The sequence below is a fragment of the Bufo gargarizans genome, chromosome 8 (assembly GCF_014858855.1).
Source record: "Bufo gargarizans isolate SCDJY-AF-19 chromosome 8, ASM1485885v1, whole genome shotgun sequence".
In the NCBI taxonomy this organism is placed as follows: Eukaryota; Metazoa; Chordata; class Amphibia; order Anura; family Bufonidae; genus Bufo; species Bufo gargarizans.
In genome coordinates, this window is record NC_058087.1 from 167,575,924 (window position 1) to 167,601,632 (window position 25,709).

At 48.4% G+C, this 25,709-nt stretch overlaps 1 protein-coding gene across 3 annotated transcripts in view; it reads left to right on the top strand.

The window, feature by feature from the left end:
• Positions 1-25,709, top strand: part of TTYH3 (tweety family member 3) — a 78,108-nt gene that overhangs the window by 14,378 nt on the left and 38,021 nt on the right. For all 3 annotated transcript variants that reach the window (XM_044305124.1, XM_044305125.1, XM_044305123.1), the window contains exons 2-3: positions 14,772-14,941; positions 22,185-22,296. In XM_044305124.1, the coding sequence (XP_044161059.1) occupies positions 14,772-14,941; positions 22,185-22,296 (282 nt within the window). The remainder of the gene's footprint in view (positions 1-14,771; positions 14,942-22,184; positions 22,297-25,709) is intronic.

Here is a 25,709-nt window from a genome sequence, read left to right on the forward strand (position 1 = left end):
ACTGTTGCAGATTTTTACATGTGAACGTGATACAGGTTTAGCATTTTTTGACTGACAGTCCAAGGAATTGTGTACAACAATCTAAAAACCCTCTGCCATTCCTCAGTGGCACACATGAGATACCCCTAGGAGCATCTTCCTGGTGTTTGGAAATGTCCATCTCCTCCTACACAATAAAGTGGCACTTCCTGTTGTGTCCTGACCGCTCAGCCAATCGGTGGCTGAGGCAGACCACTGAAGCCAGTGATTGGCTAGGCAGGCCTTTTCTGGCATTTCTAGTGTGTTGAGCCAGGGCAGGAAGTGCAGAGCGGCAGGGACCGGAGCAGCGACGGAAAGGCAGTGGCAGAGGATCGGTGCTTCTTTAGTATTTTTAACATTGTCCGGCCCTTTATGTATATTTTATCTTAACGGGGGAATTGACCGATTATAGTGAATTTTTAGGTTCAGTATCGCGGACAGATTCATTTCTTAAAAGGGTTTTCCAGCCTTTCAATATTGATGCCCTGTCCTCAGGATTGGTGGGGGGGGAGGGTCAGACACCTGGCACCTCCGCCGATCAGCTGCCGGAAGCAGGCAGCGCCATCCACTTTGTAGTGGCCGTGTCCGGGTACTGCAGTTTAACCTCCATTCATCAAGCCTGTCAGCTGTGAGAGATATTAGTGGGATATAAATCAATAATCCTAATAATAATAATTCTCACGGCCGCCCTCCAGCTTGCGGGATGCCAGAGTATTGACTGAATGATTACCCGCTGTCCCAGCCAAATGATCGATGCCGCCTTTTAGGAGGATAGAAATAACGTTATCTAGAACACTGCAGCCTGGCATTCGAGTGGTTGGGAAACTACCACTCCCAGCATGCATCAGCTACTGCAGATTGTCTAGACTTGGTGAGAACTGTAGTAGTATTATCAGATGATGGAGCAGCTGACCAATGTAGAGCAGTTGTATATGCCTGTATGGTGGTATATGGCGGAGGTATACATCGGGGTGTAGTCAAAAACGTGATGGGAACAGAAGCCTATACTGGTCATATTTCACAGATCTCAGGGGCCTTCCAACCAGCTAACCTCTGACTTTCCCCCAGTGGCAGATATTGGGGGGATAGACGTATCGGGCAGTTGGGTTTCAACATGCCTGATCCCTTTTGGGAGGTATTCTGCCACAGGAATGCATGGCAGGGACTCCCCGCACTCAGAACACATGCACGCTTGACCAAACCTAGCATGCATGTGTATGCGCATATTAACGTATGAGGAGCTCGTCTGTGTATTCAGTGTAACCGCTGACCTCCTGATACAGCGTGTTTGCTGACAGGCGTTCGGAGAGCGCCACAAGGACACGGGCAAATAGTGAGTCACTTAGTAAGCATGCACCGACTATCCCTGACCTGCACACAATGACACCATGTTAAGCACTTGGGCCAGGACTGTGTTTTACTTCTTCTGCTTCTTACATGTGAAGTGACCCCTGAGGGACAACTAGCGATCGGGCCACCATGCTTGCATTCCCAATTGAGGTCTACGCTAAGCCATGACCATTTCATTAAGTGAGAGCCATGTAATGCTGTCCTTTTTCCTTAATTTGTGACATTTTGATTAATGTTCCCTGAAAATCGGTGGGGTAGACTCGGGGTTAAGAGAAGGCAACGGGAGAGGGCTCATAATGCAGCCAGTTGCCTTACAGCCAGAGATGGAGTCCTGCCAGTCAAATAAAGCGGCTGCAGCGAGTTTTATCCCCCCTTCATTTATTATCAAATAACTATCTTGGGCTACTCTCACTTGCAGTAGCCTTTTCCGGCAGGGGAACAGCCGGCCGGATCTGTGCTACCGCTAGTCCACCGTGCCGCCGGAGGTCCTCTCCGGCCCCATTCACCGTTTTTTGTCCGGCCGTCTCTCGGCTTGTTTGCCGTGCTACGGCTGGACCTCCCATTATAGTGAATGGGGCCGGAGCGGACTTCTGGCGGCACAATGGACTTGCGGTAGCACAGATCCGGCAGCCTGTCCCCCCGCTAGAACAGCCTGCCAGAAAAGGCTACCGCAAGTGTGAAAGTAGCCTTAAAGGGGTTGGCCCATCTGGGACATTGATAGCCTAGTGACTAGGCTATGTCAGATATGGCTGTTTTTGAAACTCTCATTGTGGTGAATGTTGCTGCTCACTTTGGGGGCCCAATTCTGGAGGAGCGGGTCCCAGAGGTGGGACTCACTCCTATCTGACCTTGATGGCATAGCTTAGCTATATACATTTTTCAAACCAGCACCTGGATATGAATACTTTTGTAATTGCATGTATTTAAAAATTTAGCATAGCCACTGAGTTATTCAAGAAAATCTATCTGTATAGCGCCACCTGCTGTTTTTTCTTTTTTCTTTTCTTTCCTCTGTCCACCTTGGTGGACGCACGTGCCCACTTTAAGTCTTTGACTGTCACCAGCCTTACCTTCTGTTTGAAGGTGTGGCATTTACAGGGAAAAAGCTACAGCATGAAGGACGCACCCCTTGCGAAAGGACGCACCCCTTGAGCTTCCAGCCTGAAATAAATCTGGCAGAAAAATTAGATCAATGAATGTGGAGATCCCTGGATCCATGTAAGGTGCAGGGCTGGTTCTAGCTTTGTTAGACAGAGATTGTCATATCCTGTATGATGTCTGATTTTATATCAATCATGGGACAACCTTTTTAAAGGAAACCTAAATCCCCATTGGGCCTGTAGTGATGACACAGCGGCCATGACAGCGACTTAAATAATTTTAAAGGGAACCTGTCACCGGGATTTTGTGTATAGAGCTGAGGACATGGGCTGCTAGATGGCCGCTAGCACAACCACAATACCCAGTTCCAATAGCTCTGTGTGCTTTTATTGCTTTAAAAAAACGATTTGATACATATGCAAATTAACCTGAGATGAGTCCTGTATGTGAGATGAGTCAGGGACAGGACTCATCTCAGGTTAATTTGCATATGTATCAAATCGGTTTTTTAAAGCAATAAAAGCACACAGAGCTATGGGGACTGGGTATTGTGGTTGTGCTAGCGGCCATCTAGCAACCTATGTCCTTAGCTCTATACACAAAATCCCGGTGACAGGTTCCCTTTAAAGTTAACTTTTTTGTTTTATACAGCCCCTGTCCTTGCCAGATTTTAAAAATCTTAAGAAGCTCTTTAATATAGATTTTAAAGGGGTTGTCTCACTTCAGCATGGGGCATTTATCATGTAGAGAAAGTGAATACAAGGCGCTTACTAATGTATTGTGATTGTCCATATCGCTTCCTCCGCTGGTCGGATTCATTTTCCCATCACATTATACACTGCTCATATCCAGGGGTTACGACCACCCTGTAATCCAGCAGCAGTGGTCGTGCAATATGGACAATCGCAATACATTAGTAAGTCTACTTTCACACTCGAGTTTTGGCTTACCTGCTCTCACACTCGGTCCAAAACGGATCAGTCTTGCCCTATTGCATTCTGAATGGGTAAGGATCCGCTCAGAATGCATCAGTTTGCCTTCGTTCAGTCTCCATTCCACTCAGCGTTTTGCTGTCCCCCTGACGAAGCGGAGCCAAACGGATCCTTCCTGACACGCAGTGTAAGTTAATGGGAACGGATCCGTCTTGGCTATAGAAGACATAATACTACCGGATCCGTTCATGACGGATGCATTATTGTAACGGAAGCGTTTTTACGGATCCGCAAAAAACGCTAGTGTGAAAGTAGCCTAAGTGCCTTGTATTCGCTTTCTCCAAGATAAATGCAGTTTGCTGAAGTGAGAGAACCCCTATAAGTGACCGGCGCAGAAGCCGGAGATACGACCTGGAAAGAGGCGAGAGGCCTCCGCCGGCGGTTGGTCTTGGCTGCTCTTTTCAGTTCCTTAATCCGTCCGTTTCCTGTTCATGGCCGAGTGGGAAAGTCAGGCGTTCCCGATTCACAGGCTCCGCTTTCTTGTGTTGTCTGGCAGCATTTCTCTGGAATCTCTTCATCCGAAGACTTTCATAATTCATTAACCACGTGAACTCTGCTTCTTTGTATCCTTTTTCATTCTCTCCTGTAAGAAGAAGAAAGGCCCGGGCCGCGTTCTTGGGTTACTAAGGTAATCGGCTAATGAGAGGATATGGCAAGACGTCATCTGAAAAATAAATCCTTGTTGTGACGTGAGGAGCCTGTAGATGGACGGGGCCGCTCCTTAAGGCGGACAAGGGCCTGTAACCTGTCTGGTCATCGCAAGAAAGACCTCACTTCGGTGATGTCACCTCTCACTCTGGACGGCCTGGCTGCACGGTACACAGGCTATTGATTTAAAGGGATTCTGTCACCTCCCCTAAGCCAAAAAACGATTTTAAAGCAGCCATGAAGCACAGCTTACCTGGATTAGGCTGTGCTCTTTTATCTTGTAATCCGTCCAGCAGTTACTCCAAAAAACGACTTTTATTGATATGCAAATGTGTCCTGAAGGTGCCCAGAGGGGCGTTCTGTTCTTCTTAGAGAGCCCAGTACCGCCCCTCTTACAGTGCCCAGCCGCCCCCAGCCTGCCACAGCCTCTCCTCCCTCTCCTCCCCCTCCTCCCCCTCCCTCACGCCGAACAAACTCTCGCACAGGCGCAGTACCCACTGAGGGCTGCGCCTGTGCGATTAGCAGGAGACTGAGGGCAGGAGCTTCATCCTCGTCACTGGGCATGCGCTGAGCCCAGTGACGTCCGATGCTCGCTCTTCCCTGCTGACTGAGGGAAGAGCGAGCATCGGACGTCACTGGGCTCAGCGCATGCCCAGTGACGAGGATGAAGCTCCTGCCCTCAGTCTCCTGATGATCGCACAGGCGCAGCCCTCAGTGGGTATTGCGCCTGTGCGAGACTTCGTTCGGCGTGAGGGAGGGGGAGGAGAGGGAGGGGAGGCTGTGGCAGGCTGGGGGCGGCGGTTAGAAAGTACAAGGAAGGCGGGCTGGGCACTGAAAGAGGGGCGGTACTGGGCTCACTAAGAAGAAAAAAACGCCCCTCTGGGCACCTTCAGGACTCATTTACATATCAATAAAAGTCGTTTTTTGCAGTAACTGCTGGACGGATTACAAGATAAAAGAGCACAGCCTAATACAGGTAAGCTGTGCTGTATGGCTGCTTTAAAATCGTTTTTTGGCTTAGGGGAGGTGACAGAATCCCTTTAAATGAGAAAGGTGTAATACTCAGTTTCCCCTGTGGGGGTGCTGCAGCGCATTGTAACACTTTCTGTCGGATTCTCCCACTGATTGCAGGGGTCTCTGCTTTATGACGGATCCGTTTTGCTTCGCATCCAGTCTTGGAACGTAATGCATTTTGGAGCACTCTGCCCCCTTCAGTACAGTTTTGTCCCCGTTGACAATGAATGGGGACAAAACGGAAGCGTATTTATTTATTTTTTCAGGTATTGAGCCCCTATGACGGATCTCAATACCGGAAAACTTTAACGCTAGTAAGTCGGTACTTTTCTTAGAAAAAAAAGTCACTAGTATACGTATCTGTATCTGTAATCTTGCGCTGCAGGTTTTCAATGCGATGTGGGAAGATCACAGAAGCAAGTAAAACAAGAAACTGGAAAACCGCGCTGCTTGATACACCTCCTCCCTTCTTGGTACGAGGAGGGACATCATAAAATAGCCGAGCGAGCCTCCCATAGGAATGAATAGAGGACGGCTGCGCCTGCGCGGTGCACCCTTCGGCAATTTTCATGCTCCGTTCTAAGTATAGGTGGGGGTACCAGAGGTGGGACCCGCACCTATCGGACATTGGCGGCATATCCTAGAGATATGCCCCCAGTGTCTAAGATGAAAATACAGCTTTAGGCCTCATGCACACGACCGTTTTTTCGGGTCCGCATCCGAGCCGCAGTTTTTGCGGCTCGGGTGCGGACCCATTCACTTCAATGGGGCTGCAAAAGATGCATACAGCACTCCGTGTGCTGTCCGCATCCGTTGCTCCGTTCCGTGGCCCTGCAAAAAAAATATAACATGTCCTATTCTTGTCCATTTTGCGGACCTAAATAGGCATCTCTACAATGGGCAGCCTGTTCCGCAAAAAATGGCACGGTCGTGTGCATGTAGCCTTAAGTGCATTTAGTTCATTTTGGTGCTAAATGTTGAATTTTCTGGAAATTGCCGTTAGAATTTCTTGACTGGAGTCAGAACAATGTGGATTTATTTTTTTCGCTTCCTCTCTCTGGAAAGCTTGAATTGGAAGCGAGCAGCCGCGTACAGAAATAGCCGCATCCTCCCGTCCTCATCGAGCTGCTTCTGCAGGATTCTGAATAGTATCTGATTTACTGCCGCTGACGCGCTCACCCGCCATTGTGGCGTTATGCCATACTAATGACATCCCGCTTGTAATTCCCCCCCATTGTCTGCACTTGGAAAATGTTCATTTTTTATTTTAATTTTTTTAATTGCCAAATGTATTATGTGTCTTAGATGTCTTTTCCGCCTCACTAGGCAGTTTGCAAAAGATGTTTAGTCGCCCCCATTGAAGTGAATAAGGCTGAGCGCAATACCAAGCACAACCTCTATTCAATGGACGGCGCTGTGAGCAGAGAGAAGGCCGTGGCGCTACTGCGAGCGCTGGTGTCTTCTCAAACAGCTGATTGGCGGGGGTCACAGATGAGATACTGATGACCTATCCAGAAGATGGGTCCTCTGTTAAAAAAAAACCAAAAACGGAAAAACCCCTTTAATGGAGTGCACCGTTATTTTGTCACACAGCGTTAGCATAAAGTAAATCAACTAAGAGCGATGAGCCCAACACGTCTAGGAATAGGCGGCAAATTTGTCATACAAGGTGGGAGACTGATAAATTTGGCACAGGATTCTTGCACTTGTCTCATGCTGTCTAAATTTAGGACAGTGTTGGTAAATCCACCCGCTGTGTTATACCTGTACAGGCCTGAGGGGGGCAGACTTCTTTCCCGACCAACCTCTTTTCAGAAGACTGTGTCATGGGTCGGCTAAAGAGTTGATGAATTTCACCCAGTGAACATTCGTTCTGGTTGCAATCATCCGTTTTTATCAACTTTTTAGTCTATTGGGTGTGGGCACCTTAAAGGTGTTGTCCAGGATTTATTTATTTTTTTAAATGTCCGCTTCCCCAGCGGTGACTGATGAAAAGAGCTATACTCGGCTGCTCGTCGCTCCTCCTTTAGACTCTGTGACTTCCGGTCCTTTCATGTGAACTTCCTGCACAGATGGGGTCACGTGCACCGCTGCAGCCAATGAGTGGCCTCAGAGGTGGCGTTTCTCCAAGCGGTATGTCGCTGCTGGGTAACGCGCCGCTTAGGGACATAGCATTGCTAAGGCCAGTCATTGGCCCTGGCTGCGCAAGTGACCCTAGCGTGGAGGTTGACAGGTGGGAACCGAAAGCTCGATGAAGGCAGCCCTGGCGTTATGGAGCCTGACTGGGAGCAGGTAGCTATATGTCTCTCAAAGGTCCCTCTGGGTGGGGGGCTTAGGGAGACATTAAAGGGGCTATCCTGGAAAAGATAATGATGACTTGACTTATCCTCAGGATAGGTCATCATTATCACATCGGTGGGGGTCCGAGTCCTGGCAGCTCACCGGAGCTCTGGTGGGCGATGCGGGCTCCCAGCAGCTTTCCAGGGACAGCGCCATACATTGTATAGTGGCAGTGCTTGGTATTGCGGCTTAGCCCATTGACTTGAATGAGGCTGAGCTGCAACTGGGTCACATGACCGATGTACAGTAATGTCACTGGCTGCGGCACTCAAGGCCTCTTCTAACAGGTCATCGGCGGGCGTCCCGGGTGTCACACCCCTGCAGATCTGATGTTGATGACTAGGGAGCTCCGTACAGTATTAGAATGTATTGGCTCCGATGAGCCGAAGTTATTACTTTGTGAAGTTTTGCGAGACTTCGCATAATAACTTCAGAAATAAATTTTTACTGTAAAAAAAAATAAAATATTTTTTTTCGCGAACTCTGGTTCGGTTTCAAGTGGTACCTTGGAACCGAACCCAAGTTCGGGAAATGTTTTTTTTACACTACAAATTGATTTATGAAGTTATTACGCGAAGTCTCGCGGGACTTTGCAAAGTAAGGACTTTGGCTCATCGGAGCCAATACATTCTAATACTGTACGGAGCTCCTGCTCCATACAGTATTAGAACGAAGTTTTATGCGAATCTACTTCGGATGTTTCATCCAAAGTCGAGTCGCTCATCCCTATTGATGACCTATCCTAAGAATGAGTCATAAATATATTTTCCCAGATAACCCTGAATATTCCCTGGACAACCCCTTTAAAGGTATATTCACGTGGCAGATTCTACGACTGGCCCATTGCCTCAAATAAGACTTTCTGAAATCCACGTGCTTGCTGCCAAATCAGCCCTATTCACATGTATGGAAGTATGAATGTCCCCATGAGCAATCATCTGTGATCGATGAAGGGCATTGCGGCAGGTGTTCAGTATTTCTACAGCGCCATCTCAGGGGAACTGAAGCATTGCACAGGGCTCTAGAAAAATATTTTAACTGGACATGAGCTCCCCCACAGTGCGATATCTACAACAGGGCCCCCCCAACTACCATGTACCATTTAGAACAGTGGTGGCCTTTTGGTGGCAGAGGGGACTTTGATGTACACCAGGGCCATGTACGACTGCTCCCTCTGCATCCCCTATAACTGCACCCTTGGGTTTCCCATAGATTGCCACCGCCCCTAACGTATATAAATGTCTGTCTGCAGTGATAGCATGCCGGAACAGCGGTCCTTTTTTTTTTTTGGGACGTTGTCATTTTTCCCGTCGGCCATTACTATTCTTCAGGAGACGTCTGCAGCTTTAGCGCCAGCTTCACCCCGAATACAGAGCGCAAAGCCTCTTGAAGAGTAGGTGCTGGCGAAGCCTTTCTAAGACACTTTGATGAGGTGCCAACTTCTGAACTGAACGTCTCCTAATGAGGGCTTATCCCGTATGGACCAACCCTCGGAAAACAGCGATTTCTGAAGAAATAAAGTTCTGAGGAATCATCTGGCACTTGTCCAGCTTCAGGCTTTTCAAGGGGTTTCTTTAAAGGACACTGAAGAGAAGCCTCCTGGCCGGGCACGAGACTTGAATTTGGATGTCGAGCTGCGTGTTTTCGAGCGTAAGCCTTCTGGATGATGCGAGGTGCATTACTCATGGTCCTGGTCACGTCCAAGGCCCACATGTTGCTGAAGAGGCCTACAACGTGCCAAGATCTGTAACTCGGGAACCGGGTCACGGGCTCGGCCGCCCCGGACTTTACAGCATGTTTCTGACAGCACCCTTGAGGATGGAGCAGAAGAGACCACTTGGTGTGTTTTTTGTTTTGTGTTTTTTTTACCCATGGTCCACCAAGTAATGAAGTGGGTGGACGACACAGATGTCCTGTACAAATTCAGATGGTGGACGTTATCAGGTAAATGATGGGAAGGAAAGTGAGGAGCTTCAAGTTCCAGAGCAACGTGGAAAAGCCTTACTACCGTGACCTCACATGGCGGTATGTCAGGGGTACTCCAGTACTTTTTGTAAAGGTCCGCGGTCTGCTCATTACAATGCCTTGCCTCAGATCCCACCCAGTCTCCGTTGTGCTCCCCACGCACAGTAATGGTGCCCACTTCATACTTCTCCACACATACAGTGTGACTCCCCCTTCAGTGCCCCCCAACAGAGTGATTCCATACAGGCAGCTGGCATCCATGTTCGGACGGCGATCACACAGTGTGAAATGCGTGGCCCTTGTCTGCAGCCTGTGGCTCTCCTCCTGGTACAGCTTCCAGGATAGCCTTGTTTTTTTTGTATCCTACAACGCTTTTAAAGGGGTTGTCTCATTAGGTCATTAGAGGGCATATGACCCAGAGTTGTGTTCGTTAGACCGCCTCTTTAAGAGAGTGGTTCCTTTCGTGGCAGCGTATTACCAGGGTAGTCATACGGCATACTACAGCTTGCCCCATTTGGTATGTGACCAGTAACGGTAATAGGTGTCTGGTCACTGTATGTTGGTGTTACTTGAGCACTGTATGGCGGTGTTTACTTTGCATGGCACTATTATATAGGCAGCTGTATGGAAGGGTTAGCTGGCCCATGGTGGGCACCATACCGCATGCTGGAAGAATATGCTAATAGAAGGCTCCACTCAGGGCGCCATCCAACCTGCTGACAGACTCCACGTTGGATTGACCGGTTCCAGCGTTTTCTCCAGTCTTCCTGCTCCCGGTTTTCTCCATTGCTCGCTCTGCTCCCAGTTTTCTCCAGTCTTCCTGCTCCGGGTTTTCTCCAGTCTTCCTGCTCCGGGTTTTCTCCAGTCTTCCTGCTCCGGGTTTTCTCCAGTCTTCCTGCTCCGGGTTTTCTCCAGTCTTCCTGCTCCGGGTTTTCTCCAGTCTTCCTGCTCCGGGTTTTCTCCAGTCTTCCTGCTCCGGGTTTTCTCCAGTCTTCCTGCTCCGGGTTTTCTCCAGTCTTCCTGCTCCGGGTTTTCTCCAGTCTTCCTGCTCCGGGTTTTCTCCATTGCTCGCTCTGCTCCTCCCATAAATCAATGTATATAATTAATGACCGGTCTATTACCGGCTCTGGTTTATATGACTGCTCGCAGCCTCTAAATATTTGCTCCGTCTCAATCCCTTTTTCCTTTCCATCTATAAACCAGATGTGAGAAAATCCCGTCCTGATTCCGCTTTACCTCCTCTATAGGAATTGCACGGCGCAGCCCTCGGAGATCAGGTTCACGTGAGCGATCATTGATCCGTCCATTCTGGCCCGCATCACCAGCTGCTCAGGGGCACGTGGGATTATTGTCTACTTTTCTGCCCGTGCACATAAGATTAAAGGGGTTTTCCAGATTTCCTCAGGATAGGTCATCACTATCATATTAGTAGTGGTCTGACGGCCGGGACCCCCTCCGATCAGCTGTTTGAAGAGGCTGCGGCCTCCTCGCTGCTTACCAAGTACAGCGCTGTACGTTGGATAGTGGGCGTTCTTGGCGTGGCAGACCATGGCCCGTTCACTTGAACGGTAGAAAGGTGCGCCTAGGCCATGTGATCGATGAACGTGACGTCACAGGCCCGGCCGATCCAGACAGCTGAACGGCGGTTGGACCCCTGCTGATTTGATATTGACCTATTCTACGGATAGGCCATCAATATCAAAATCTCAATCAACCCCTTTAAAGCCAGTCAAACCTGCATATTTGAGAGGGACTGAGCGACCATCTAATGCAGGCATGCTCAACCTGCAGCCCTCCAGCTGTTGCAAAACTACAGCTCCCATCATTCCTGGACAGCCTACAGAAGGGCCTGTTGGGAGTTGTAGTTTTACAACAGCTGGAGGGCCGCAGGTTGAGCATGCCTGATGGAATGTGTACGGTATGGCAGATGTTGGGGTTGGGCTTGTTGGACATACCTGATCCTTTGTTCCTGTCCCTGACTGGGAACATATTCGCACTCTGCTCAGTATGTGGAGGATTAGTGGACGGCCAAGTGAGCGCCACATATTTGGGCACTGAATAGAGTAAAAATATCCGAGCTGATCTTCCAAGCTTTGTACTGTGTTCACTCTGCGGCGATGTCTGTAGCGGCTCTGTACCTTTTGCTTTTCAGTCCATATGGGTTTGTGAATTTTGGCAAGAAGTTAGACGACCCGTCCCCTCCCCTGACATGTCTGGTTTAGTAACTCCTTGCATTCCCCATGGAATAACAATTCTGGAGCATCTGTTCTTATGGCTCCATGTTGTACCATTCCTTTTATTATTCCTGCTAGAAGGTATGAATGAATTGCCAGCAGTATACAATGAAGGTCCGGCTGGGTGTTACCAGTTGGGGGCGGGTCCCTGCGCAGCCTGACACTATCCAATCAGTGCTAGACTGTGCAGGGACACACCCTCAGCTGGTAACAACCATCTGGACCTTCATTGCAAACTGCTGCAAATTCATTATTACCTTCTAGCAGGAATAATAAAGGAATGGCACCCAATAGAATTAGAAGAATAGAGGCTCCAGAATTGGTATTACATGGGGAATGCAAGTAGTTACTAAAACAGACATGCCAGGGGAGGGGACGGGTCGTCTGTAAAGTGAATGTATCACCCATAACTTTTTTTCAGCAACCACATGGACCATAGACTGTAAGGCCCCTTTCACACGGGCGAGTTTTCAGTGCGGGTGCGATCCGTGCGGCGAACGTATGGCACCCGCACTAAATCCTGACCCATTCATTTCTATGGGGCTGTGCACATGAGCGATGTTTTTAACGCATCACTTGTGCGTTCAGTTGAAATCGCAGCATGCTCTATATTTTCCGATTTTGACGTGACGCAGGCCCCATAGAAATGAATGGGGTGTGTGAAAATCGGATGGCATCCGCAAGCAAGTACGGATGCCGTGCGATTTGCACGCACGGTTGCTAGGAGACGATCGGGATGGAGACCCGATCATTATTATTTTCCCTTATAACATGGTTATAAGGGAAAATAATAGCATTCTGAATACAGAATGCATAGTAAACCAGCGCTAGAGGGGTTAAAATAAATAAATAAATAATTTAACTCACCTTAGTCCACTTGATCACGAAGCCCGGCATCTCCTTGTGTCTCCGCTGCTGATGAACAGGACCTGGGGTGAGCTGCTTCATTAAATAGAGCTTAAGGACCTTCGATGACGTCACTCCGGTCATCACATGGTCTTTTACCATGGTGAATCACCATGGTAAAAGATCATGTGACGTACCATGTGATGACCGGAGTGACGTCATCGAAGGTCCTTAACCTGTATTTAATGGAGCAGCTCACCCCAGGTCCTGTTCATCAGCAGCGGAGACACAAGGAGATGCCGGGCTTCGTGATCAAGTGGACTAAGGTGAGTTAAATTATTTTTTATTTTTTTTTAACCCCTCTAGCGCTGGTTTACTATGCATTCTGTATTCAGAATGCTATTATTTTCCCTTATAACCATGTTATAAGGGAAAATAATACAATCTTCAGAACATCAATCCCAAGCCCGAACTTCTATGAAGAAGTTCGGGTTTGGGTACCAAACATGCGCGATTTTTCTCACGCGAGTGCAACGCATGACAATGTTTTGCACTTGCGCAGAAAAAATTGCGCATTTTCCCGCAACGCACCCGGCTCTTATCCGGGCAAAAAAACTCACGCCCGTGTGAAAGAGGCCTAAAGGACTCATTGACCTTTATGGGAGAGTCAGCTGTGACCTGTGCAGAGGTCATTGTGCAGGGAGGGGAGGTAGATAGGCTGTGCCATCACCTGTTGCCAATGGTGTATCCTGTGTTATCTATAGCAAGGGGAAATATGTGAAACATAAGAACTTGATTTATACAATGGGTCTGGTGAAACCTTCCCTTTAAACGCTGGTGTTATTCTGGGGTCGTCTTTTGTATTAAAGCCTAGGCACGATTTTAGGGTCAATATAAACGAGCCCTTTGACGTGAGGCAGTGTCCCCAACCCTGTGGCTCTCCAGCTGTTGCACAATGACAGATCTCTGCTGCTCTCAGGGCATGCTGGGAGTTGTAGTCTTGCAACAGCTGGAGAGCCGCAGGTTTCAGACCACTGCATCACAAGCCAGAGTGCCCCCATCAAATCCTGCACCCTGCCGTTTTCTGGATCTTTCTGGTCCGGGCCCCTGGTGCAGCGTTTCATGCTGCAGAGTATCCATATACTCCCCGAGGTGCCGTTTGGCGCCGCCTGGTGGTCCCTAATCTGTGCCGTCATACAGTGCCCTTGCTCACGATGTGGAATGGTCAGGTAATGTGCCCTTTTAATTTCTCTGCGGTCTGTGGATGAGATACTGGAAGGCGGGAGCGTCGCCCATTAATAGCGCGCCGGTGTGAATGACAGCGCGGGCTCAGTAACGGGCTGGTGACTCAGTGGATTTGGCAGGTTCTAATCTTTCGTGTTACAGTGTCTGTGTACGGGGGCGTTCCCTGCGCCGCCTACAGTACTCGCTAAAGGTGTTCTCATACCCGCTTTTAGTAAATGGATAATAAATTCCGCCCACCGCTCTCCGTACCCCGCGCACTACATCCTCCACAAAAGGGATCATGGCACAGGGATTTGGATCAGCAGCCAAATTGACTATAACCCAGCGTCCATCGCTCGGCCTTCCTACCGTGAGGGGTAGCTGTTTCATTTGGTGCTGAGGGACACTTGGGGGCCATATTGGTTATCACCACTTTTCTGACCTCTGAGAAGGAAGGGATCCTAGGACCCTTCCCTGCGCGCGGACCACTTTCTAGTCTGTGGACAGACGGTGGGGGCGTCGCTGCGCAGTGAAAACTCTTAAGGTGGTTGAAAATCAACCGTGCAGCCCCATCATTTTGGGTGCCGTTCACACGACCGTATATCTGCTCCCCGTCCGATCCGCATTTATTTAATTTTTTTCGCGTATCACATGTGGACAGTATGTCCGTGCAAAAAATAAATAAAAAATTGAACATGTCCTGTTCTTGTCTGTTTTGTGGGCAAGAATAGGCATTGTTACAATGGATCCGCCCCACAAAAAACCCAAAAAACGGACGTCAACCGGACCACAAATTGCATACGGTCGTGTGAATGCACCCTTAGGGTCGTTAGAGAGGTTGTATCACAAAGTGGTGGCATATTCTCGTGATACCTATTAAAATGGAACACCCCATTCATGACTGACACTAAGGTGGTGGCCATATTGGTGGTCACCCAGCTTTCCTAGAGAGAGATAATCCGCTCCGCTGTCCCAGTGGCGATAGGTGCGCTCTGCCTGATGCATGTCCGTTATAATTGGGTTTTCCTCTCTCTTGCAGTCTCTGATGCTCCTGAGCTGTGTGGCCCTCGCCTGCCTCGCCCTCGACCTTCTCTTCCTGCTCTTCTACTCCTTTTGGTTCTGCTGCCGCCATCGTAAGACAGAAGAAAACACGAATGCGGATTGCTGCTGTACCGCGTGGTGTGTCATCATCGCGACCCTCGTGTGCAGGTGAGACGTGTTTTTAATTTGGGAAATTTTTATGAACAAATGGTGACTATTTTAAAATGTTAAATTAATAAAAAAAATGGCAGGAAATTAACACTGGTATTGAAGGAACTGATTCACGCGTCCTGCTTCGCCTCTTCCGCCCTGTCCTTGGCATGATGGGGTCATTTCTGTTGAGTTACTTTAAAGGGGTTGTCCATCTTTGTGGATCTTTTCGGCAGACAACTAAGCCAATCATTCCCCTCCTCGGCACGGATCCTTGCTACTGGGTTCCTGGCCCATCACTACCTCGCTGGCTCTACAGATCCTGGGTTTTCCAGCTTTAAAGGGAACCTGTCACCGGGATTTTGTGTATAGAGCTGAGGACATGGGTTGCTAGATGACCACTAGCACATCCGCAATACCCAGTCCCCATAGCTCTGTGTGCTTTTATGGTGTAAAAATAACTATTTGATCCATATGCAAACTAACCTGAGACGAGTCCTGTCCCTGACTCATCTCGCGTACAGGACTCATCTTAGGTTAATTTGCATATGGATCAAATCATTTTTTTACACCATAAAAGCACACAGAGCTATGGGGACTGGGTATTGCGGATGTGCTAGCGGCCATCTAGCAACCCATGTCCTCAGTGCTATACCCAAAATCCCGGTGACAGGTTACCTTTAACATTCTGTTTGACGTTGGGTCACGTGACTGCTGCAGCCAATGACTGTGTATACATCACATGACGCATGGATGACATGTCACCGCTGTGACCAGTCATTGGCTGCAGCAATCACATGACCCATCGTCAAACCGGATGTTGAAGCGAGGAGACCTGCAGAAGTGGAGCCAGAACCCAGCGGTCGGAATCGGAGTATGATTACCACCGGCAGTCCGGTCACACTGTGGGATCTGTAGGAAATGTCCACAAAGGTGTACAGTCCCTTTAATAACTAAGTAATAGGAGTAACTGTAACACAATAACTCAGGCTCAGAGTCAGGTGAGATGGTTGCCGGGGCAGGTCCCATATTAAAGAGGTATTCACATATCCAAGGATATGCCGGGACCCCTCCGATGCTGATAATGAAGGGACTGCATCCCATTTATAGTCTGTGAATCCCCCGACCAGCAGCTGTGCAAAGATCTGCCACCCAGCCCCATTCCAGTGTATAGGGACAGCTGCGATCCCCTGGGCAGCCGGGTGACTGGGGCGTTGTTTTTCAGGGAAAAATATTTAAAGGGGTTCTCCGGATGTTCAGTACTGATGTCCTCTCCCCAGGATAGGTCATAAGTATCTGCATGGTGGAAGTCTGACTCCCACCACCCCTGCCGATCAGACCGTGGCACCTTGTGAGCACCGTAGCCTATTCCTAGGTCAGTGACGTCATGTTCGTCGGTCACATGATGTAGGCATCTCAGTCCCATTGAAGTGAATAGCTGGAATTGGCAGGGGTGGGGCAGTCACCGATCAGATACTGATGGCCTATGCACAGTCCTGCAGCGGTGACGTGTCCTTTATTGTTCTGCTGCAGTCAATCTCTGGTTTCAGCGGTAGGTTGCCATTCCTACACTCTTGACCAGTGATTGGCCACGCAGTGGTCACATGAACGTTGAATGTGATGTCATCACTGCAAGCCCAGCATGGATCAGAGTGTGGGGGATAGGGAGGTTTTAAAGGTGATTACTTTTAAACAGCCCCCTCTTCGCCCTACCAAACTGTAATACATCTTGGAGAACCCCTTTAAGGGCTCATGCACACAACCATTGCCTATTTTGCGGATCTACAAAACATGGATACTGGCATTTTGCGGAACAGAACATCCTGCCCTCCGTAGAACTGTCCTAACCTTGTCTATAAAAGGGACAAGAACAGGACGTGTTATTTTATTTTTTTGCGGGGCCACAGTACGGCCATACGGATGCGGACAGCACATTTTTTTTTTTTTTTTAATTTTTTTTTTTTTTGCGGCCCTGTTGAAGTGGATGGGTCCACATCCAACCTGCAAAAAATGTGGATCGGATGCGGACGAAAACCACGGTCGTGTGCATGAGCCCTTAAACGAACGATCCAGCCTCTTTGCTGGGGGTCCCAGAGCGATGTGAATACGCCTTTAATGACCATTTCTGTTGTTGCCTGAGCCGCCTTTATTGGCCGCTGGCGGGGCCTCTTGTGCTTTCCCAAATTCCCACGTGGCAGATCTCCTTGCCTATTCAGCAGTGTTCATATCCGTGGCACTGGATACCCGAAAAAGCTGACCGTGCACGTGGCGGCTGAAGTGGCTGCCATCCAGCTTTCCCAGAAGCTGATCTAATGGTGGAATATGCTGGTTATGAGCGGTTACTTTAAAGGGGTTCTCCGGGCATTTAATATCCTCAAAATAGGTCCTCAAAATCAGATCGGCGTGGGCCTGGCACCCGGCACCCCCGCCGATCAGGTGTATGAAGGGAAGGCGCATACAGTGTGCACGTGCCGTCTCCCGTCTCTCTTCCTGCTCGCCATAGACATAGCAGCAGCAGGAACACAGACGACACCTGCACACTGCGCGCGCTGTCAAACAGCTGATTGGCGGGGGTACCGATCTGATGTTGATGACTTATCGTGAGGATAGGTCATCAATATTAGTAGCCCGGAGAACCCCTTTAATGCTTTCTGCTTACAGGCTGCAGAGGGATGAGGTTCACGGTTTTTCGGATATTTCCATGTTTGCCCACTCGGTAGAGAAGCGAGCGCAGTCTGGTTATAGCAGCCATGTCTGCAGGGACATTCGCCGGCCCCGGGAAGGAGCGAGCACTTGCATCCTCAGATCTGCGGGGAGACGGGAGCTCGCCGTGACTTTCCCACAGTAGGCGTCTCTCTCCACCCAGAATAGAAGATTTCCTCAGATACCGACGTGTAAGCCCAGAATTAATCATCACTTCTGAGATCTTTCTAAGAACAGAGAGCCTGGGCGAGAGATTCCTGCGGCCGACTGATGTGGAATCTCGTGTCTTATCCATGGAGGGGCCTTGTGCCGTATGATCAGCGAAGGATCCGCCGCCTCTCCCGACATCAGCATGTTCATAAACGCTTATATTCCCCAGAACTCTGCATAGTGCTGTCCCTCTGTTATTCCCCTTGGAAATGAATGAATACATTTGACAACTGGCTGTTACTATTCCGCCTGTCAATGAAGCATGTCTCTACAGCAAGTGACACCGTCTAATCAGGGCTAATAGCGCTAGGGACAGGCAAGGGGAATTTCCAGGAGGAATTACAGAGGAATGGTAGGATGCAGGGTTGTAAGAAAACTTCCCATGAATTGTGTCAAAATGTACAACTCGCTCCTTCATTGAGAGTAGTATCTTTTATTGGTGACCGTACCGCATCATCACATCCTTATGTTCAGTGGAGTCGGTGCAGGTCAAGGTTTCTTGGTGACCAAGGCCTCCATCTTCAGTCCCTTTAGTTCAAAATAGGACTTTGTTGGCCTCTGTCAGTGTAATAGGATCCTATGGCTTTGTTGGGTGCAATCATAGGTCAAAAGCACAGTGTGAACAGAGACTAAGATGCCGCGTCCAGTTGCTCATACAAAGATTTCCCCATCCATGTTTTAAAGGGGTTGTCCCCTTATCCCTAGAACAGGGCCCCGTGTCCTCCCTTTGGACAGAGCGGCGTCCTCCTCTCCATTCAGCTCTGTTGGACTGCCGGAGATGGCCGAGCACAAACGCTTTCTTCAGAAGTCCCAACAAAGGGAGTGCGGATTGTCAGGGAGACCCCAGTGGTCGGACCCCCACTGATTAGACACTATCCTGTGGACAGGGGATATGTTGATATCATGGGACAGCCCCTCTAAGCCCTCAGTGCGTCTTCTCTCTCGGACATGCAGTTGTCGGCTGGCGGAGTGACCCTTGGAGGCACCTAGTAAATTTTTAGTCGGTGTGATATCCTTTTGACCTCCTGACACCGCGACCGTCCCTTCAGACAAAAGGGAAGAAGTCGATAAAATAGGTTTTCTAACCCGTTGCACAACATCTGTTTGCCAAAATTGCTGACTCCATATTTGATCCTACCCCTGACCCTTTCTCCTCAGCGGGCCTACCCTACATTGTGCTGGTTGTGGGGCCTGACGGAGTGTGTGTGTGTTTTTTTTTTTTTTTTTGTTTTAGTTTTTTATGGAAATCATTGATTATTATTTTTTATTAATTTCTTGTATTTTTCACAATTATGGTCTCCCGCTAATGCCTTATGTATATTGGAGCAGGGCACTGGCAGGGGGCATATAATTCTCAATGACTTCCCTGTAGCCCAAAAACCTGCTGTATGATGGTATATGTCTGCTGCGCCCTGGGTAGTGTACCTGTACCGCTAGGTCAGTGGCTGCACTCTCTGCGCTCCACATCATATCCAAGAAGTGGCAGGACGTTCCCAGTCCACATTTATTGGACACGTTATATAATTGATTCTGCTCCGCTGCAGATTCCTCGATTCTTCCTCCACGACGGTGACTGTGATCAGAGTAACCTAAATACTCCTCACTGTGCTAGGGAATCGGGTTACCCTGGCGGTATGTGTGTGTACACAAGCCAAGAGACAAGGGAGTGCAGCTCCTGAATGAAAGGTGCTCGGGGATTTTGTGCCTATGTAGCGGGACTCGTAGGGGTCGAGGGCGCGCGAGAACGGAGGGAGCTTTATGCATCTATATATTGATGTAGTTCTCGCCTAAACATCAGCAAGTCTGAGACGGATCGACCAAATGGCATCCGCTTATTAAAAATGGATCCAGCCCGTGCTGCAGTACTCCGACTCCCATCAGCCTGCAGCTGTCTGCACCGTGAGCCTTACTGGACGTGTTTATGTTTCGGTTCCTCGTCGTCTGTGTTTCGTTTCCTCCTCAAAATCTTTCACAGGCTGAAGATAAGACTTGTGACGGCTGAGATTTTGCAACTATTGGATCTAGTCCAGACAGCTTTCTGTGAGCTATATCAGCACCAGTCCCTGTTTGCTGCCATGTATCAGTCCAGTCAAGGATGCTATAGGTGCAAGATGTGTAAGGCTTAGTTCACACGCTGCACGCTTTTTCTGCTGTGAATCTCCCAGCAGATCTATGCGTTTCTTTTGTATTTCCATGCGGATTTCACCCTGTGCATTGCAAAGTCCTTAAAGGGGTCGTGTCACTTCAACAAATGACAATTATCATGTAGAGAAAGTTAATACAAGGCACTAATGTATAGTGATTCTCCATATTGCCTCCTTTGCTGGCTGGATTCATCTTTCCGTGACTTTATACACTGCTCGTTTCCAGATACGAGATTGGCGGTATGCAAGCTGCTGCGCAGGCCTGTGTATATGTGCTTCTACGGTCCCGGCCACCAGAGAGGTCAGCGCTTTTTCCTATAGTGTGCAAGCACAACCACCGCTGCAGGGTGGTCGTAACCATGGAAATGAGCAGTGTATTATGAATTAGTCCAGCAAAGGAGGCAATATGGACAATCACAATACATTAGTAAGTGCCTTGTATTAACTTTCTCTACAGGATAAATGCCATCCGCTGAAGTGAGATATTTTCTAATACACAACATGCCATGGATTTTAATGGGTCGGCAAACGGGAAGGAGCCGTGCGGAACGGAGGCACGGAAGCTTTTGCGTTGCAGCAGTGGAAGACTTGTCGAATGTCAAATAATCCTGTTTTCTGGGAAGGAATCTCCTTTGGCGTTGGCCCTGCCATACGTATGTGACAGATGTAGCATTGATGAGGACGGTGCATTAATCTGCTGCAGTCAGGAGCGCGCCATTACTAGAGCATTGAGAGCGCCGATCGTCAATCTATCATTGTGGCTGCCGGTGAAGCTCTCTGTCCTCCGGCGTTTCCCTGCACGTGTCCTGGCGGATCTAGGTCAGCTGCTGCTGTCGTATTATCCCATCCTGGTCCCCCCTCATTCATGATGGAATCGGACCAGGGTAATTGGGTTTGATTTATGACCCCCAGGCGGTTTAGAGGTGCTGTTCTAAGCGTCCATTCACACGACCGTCAGTGTTTTGCAATCCACACACGGCCATCCCTATGATAGAAATGCCTAACCTAGTCCACGATTGCGGACAAGAATAGGTCATGCTCTATATTTTTGCAGGGCCGCCGAACAGAACTATGCATCTTTTGCGGCCCCATTGAAATGAATTGGCCCGCACCCGTCCCGCTAAATTTTGTAACGGATGCGGACCCGGACATTTGGTCGTGTGAATGGACCCTAAGTACAAGTTTAGAGGAGCATGGGAAATTTTGGATACCGGAGACATTCTTTTATATTCTAGATGAGCACATCTCGGCAGGTTTAACCCTAACGGCAGTATAGGGTTGATTCTGGTGATTTAAAATGATACCTGACTTGTGCTAATCAGTTGCAGTGATTTTGAGAAAATACCTTTTTATGCTTTATGCTATGAGGACTTTGGTTCAGCAGGGGTGGGGCTAGCCCCTCAGTGCTCCTCAGCTTTCTAGCAGTGGCCACGCCCATGGTGCACTAAAGACCTAATTTGCATAACAAATACATCTCTTTTCTCGGGATCGCCTGAACAGATTTACACGAGACATTTTTATTCAGCAAGGAAGGCAGTTTACCTGCTTTAACGAGGTTGATCCTGCTGACGGGTGCTGTTTTAAGATACAATTGGACAGCCCCTTTTAATAATCATTGCCCAGTATTTATTACACATGCTGATTAGAAAAAATAGGGTATGTATAGTTTTGCAATCCGTTTTTATTTTATTGCTCCAATACATCCAGAATAAAAGAAACTGGGCAACTTTGCAAATAGGTTACCTAAAAATCTGCCCCTTTTTTTTGGAACCTAGAGCTCCTCTGCCGGGCTATGTGTCTCCATGGTTACAGACTTCAAACAGACCCTGTGTAGTCTGATCTTGCCTGCCGCTTTCTGAAAGTTACACAGGGATTGCTTCTAGGTTGTTACCATGGAAACGCATAGATCTGCCTAGGTGCTGTATACACAAAGTATTTTTTGTTTTTAATCAAGACTATTAAAAACGGGGGAAAAGGTGTACATACCCTTAAAATCTAGAAGGAAAACCAATGGAATTACTAGGAAATGTTTCCCTACTTTATCCTGACGTAATCTCTGAGTGGGAAGTCGTTTTGATGCATTACCCAGTGCTTATAATGTTGCTTCAGCTCCTCCTTCGCTGGGATTTGAGACTTCTTCGCTTTTCCTTAAGGTGTTTTTTACATGATGGGAAGTTTATTTCTGCTCCGTTTATCCCTTGCAGTGCCGGCATCGCTGTTGGTTTCTATGGCAACGGCGAGACCAGCGACGGCATTCACAGAGTGACATATTCGCTGAGACATGTCAACCGCACCGTGGCAGGAATCCAGGATCGGGTTAGTGGCCATACATGGAATTTTTAATTTATTTTTATGTTTTTATTTTTTGCTTTGCTTTGGATGTTGTCATATTTTGTAATGTGCCCTAAATGAGCTGTCTTGATGTATGCGCATTCTGTTGGGGCTCACGCCGCGTATTTCGGCACTTCCGGTGGAGCAGGGATGGATCCCCAGCAGAATCTGCATATAACACTGGTTTTGCTGCAAGATCCATGGTGGAAAATTTCCTCCTCATTTAGAGGCCCCAACTTGGCCTCTAAACCCAGTAAAGGTGGTAAGTCTAGGTTCACATCTGCCTTGTGGGCTCCCATTGACTTATAAAATAAGGGGCCATCACATGAGAGAACCTCCGATAGAGTCCATGTGGCGATGTGACCATAGCCTTATGGGTTATCCCATGATTAATGTAAAAAATGAGACATCATATAGTACGGTACATGACAGTCTTTCTAACAAAGCTAGAACCAGCCCTGTACCTCACATGGGTCCAGAGATCTCTCCATTCATTGCTCTGATAGATTTATATCAAGCTGACAGCTCAAGGGGAGGGTCTTTTCTGCTGCACTCAGGGGGCGTGTCCATGCGCTCCCTATCACAGCTCAGGGGGCGTGTCTTTTCTGTTGCAGCTCAGGGGGCGTGTCCATGCTCCCCCCTATCACAGCTCAGGAGGCAGTTGAACGATTAAACTGAGCATGTGCGGCCTTCTCAGTAAGCAGGACAGAGAAATGAGAAGAAAGAAAACAGCAGGTGGCGCTGTACAGATACATTTTATTGAATAACTGAGTGGCTGTGTTAAATTTTTAATTAAATCCAATAAAAAAAGTATTCAGATCCAGGTGCTGGTTTGAAAACTAGAATATTTTTCATGGTACAACCCCTTTTAAGTCCTTGAGTCGCCCTCTTCTGTCAAGTGGTTTAAAATTCTATTCATTCATTATCTGTTCCTGGAAAAGCTGGGTGACAACCATATAGAACCTCCATTTCAGCTCCCACCGGAGTTGTCGCCTAGCTTTTCCTGGCAGTAGCACAAGGAATCAGTCAAGACGTTCTGCAAAGTGGATGGTGTCGGAGTGGTGTGACCACACAGCAGATTTTTTCAAAATATAGACCTCCCTGTTCCTCACCCATATCTGTTCCTGGAAAGCTGGGTGACAACCATATAGAGCCTCCATTTCAGCTCCCACTGGAGTTGTCGCCTAGCTTTTCCTGGCAGTAGCACAAGGAATCGGTCAAGACGTTCTGCAAAGTGGATGGTGTCGGAGTGGTGTGACCACACAGCAGATTTTTTCTGAATATAGACCTCCCTGTTCCTCACCCATATCTGTTCCTGGAAAGCTGGGTGACAACAACCATATAGAGCCTCCATTTCAGCTCCCACAGCAGTTGTGACTCAGCTTTCCCTGGCAGTAGCTTCTGGAAGACATGTCAAGACGTTCTGCAAAGTGGATGGTGTCGGGGTCGGAGTGGTGTGACGGGTCAGCAGATATTCTCGGAACACAGACCTATCTCCTCAAGAACACGGGATGTTTTTAAGAAAAGGGAACCGAATATTCTCCCTTCAGCAGATCTCAATGTTGTGCAAGTTCTCCCTGAAGTGAGATGCTTACATGGAGCGTGATGGTCAGATGGGCATCTCCTGTATGTGTACAGTTCACACCAGTGACGGGGACTCCTCACAATGAACAGGACGCTGTGTTTTCCTGTTATTCAGCGTTACTATAGGTCCTGCGCCTTCTATCAGGAAGTGCACAGAATTCTTCTACTCGCCGTGTGACCCTCAGACCCAATATGTGCTTCATAATGAATGGAAACTTCCCTAGGAACGTCATCTGGGATGTCGCTAATTAGATGAAGGTGTCTTCTATGTGGTCTTTAGGGGGTTACGTGGTGTCCATGTGTTTCCTCCTCTTTCTTTATCGAATAACCTAGAGAATGCACAACATGGGGCGCAGCGCGACACTTTGTATGTACCATAGTGGGAGGTACAATCCAACCACAACCTGACCCGTTACATTGAACATGGTAGGTCTGGGTCCCTAGTTGGCGGTCATTCAGGTGAACGTTTGTGCATGTAAGGCCCCTTTCACACATCAGTGGATAACAGGATGTGTGCTGGCCATGTTCCTCACACACATTATAGTCTTTTGATCCATGAAAACCATGGACATGACACGTATGCCATCCATAGTTTTCATGGATTGTCGCTAGGAGGTGCCCTGGGAACCAGTTTTCAGTCTAGCAGTGTCCGTGGAATACAGTGACACACGGAGGTCAAGAAAACTGACACGGACCTACTACAGATCCTTCTGGACATCTTCGTGAGTGAACCACTGACCATCAGTGATGGCCAGTTCGCAGTGTTCGCCTGACGAACACATGCGATCTGCCATCTTTATTCCCAAGTCCGGCGATATAGAGGTAAGTCCTTACCCTGTGCCTGCGCTCGATGAAGGCTGTTCTCGGAACTGCCTGCTCCTGGTGACCGCATGTGTTTCAGAGCAGCTCAGGGTAAGGACTTACCTCTGCATCGCCGGACTTGGGAATAAAGATGGCAGATCGCATGTGTTCGTCGGCGAACCCTGCAAACTGGCCATCACTGTTGACCATCTTGTCAAAGATGTCATCACGCACGTGTGAAAGAGGCCTAATGCATGGTCCTCCAGGACTGCTGGAGTGGGAGATGCTGCTCAGTCAGTGGCTCTCCATTAGTAGATGAGTCTTGTCAAGAGATACACAAGCCCCTACTCCTTTTAGTAGAATAAAAGAAATTCTCTACTTCCTTTCTTGTTAGAAGGGTCTCTGGACCAAAAGAAAACCGAGCACAAAATGTCCTCCTGCTTGGACCCTCAGCGATCATCTGTAATCGGTGGGGAAGCCAGACAGGAAGTGTTCAATTTCCCTGCAGTGCCACCACAGGGGAAATTAAGTATTGCACATTTCCCATTTAAATCACTGAGTAATGCAGGACAGGAATGGTCCTCCGGAGAGAGAGAGAGAGAGAGACGCTCTTTGTAATCATTCTCTACTCTGGCCAAAAGTTGAGTATCCTGAACAGAAGACGACCCCCCACCTTCCCATATTAACTTGGCATTGCACAATGTGACCCTCGGGCCAAAAAAGCACAGGCTTGAGCTGCGGATTTCCCAGTTTTGTCTGTCAGCAGTTTTCAGAGTTAAGACACCATTAGAAATAGGAGAAACCTGAACTGCAGCCTCAGAGTTGGAACCTATGCAGATACGTTGGGGAACTTGATCTACAGTAGCTGGTGATGGACTTCTATTATTAGGAGCTCTCTATGTAGGAGCACTAGAGAGGAGGTGTAACAGCAAGGCCACGAGGAAAGGAAATCTTAGACCATCCGCAGTCTACATATTGCTGGACAGGCGGCAAACCATCTTCTGCCAATAATA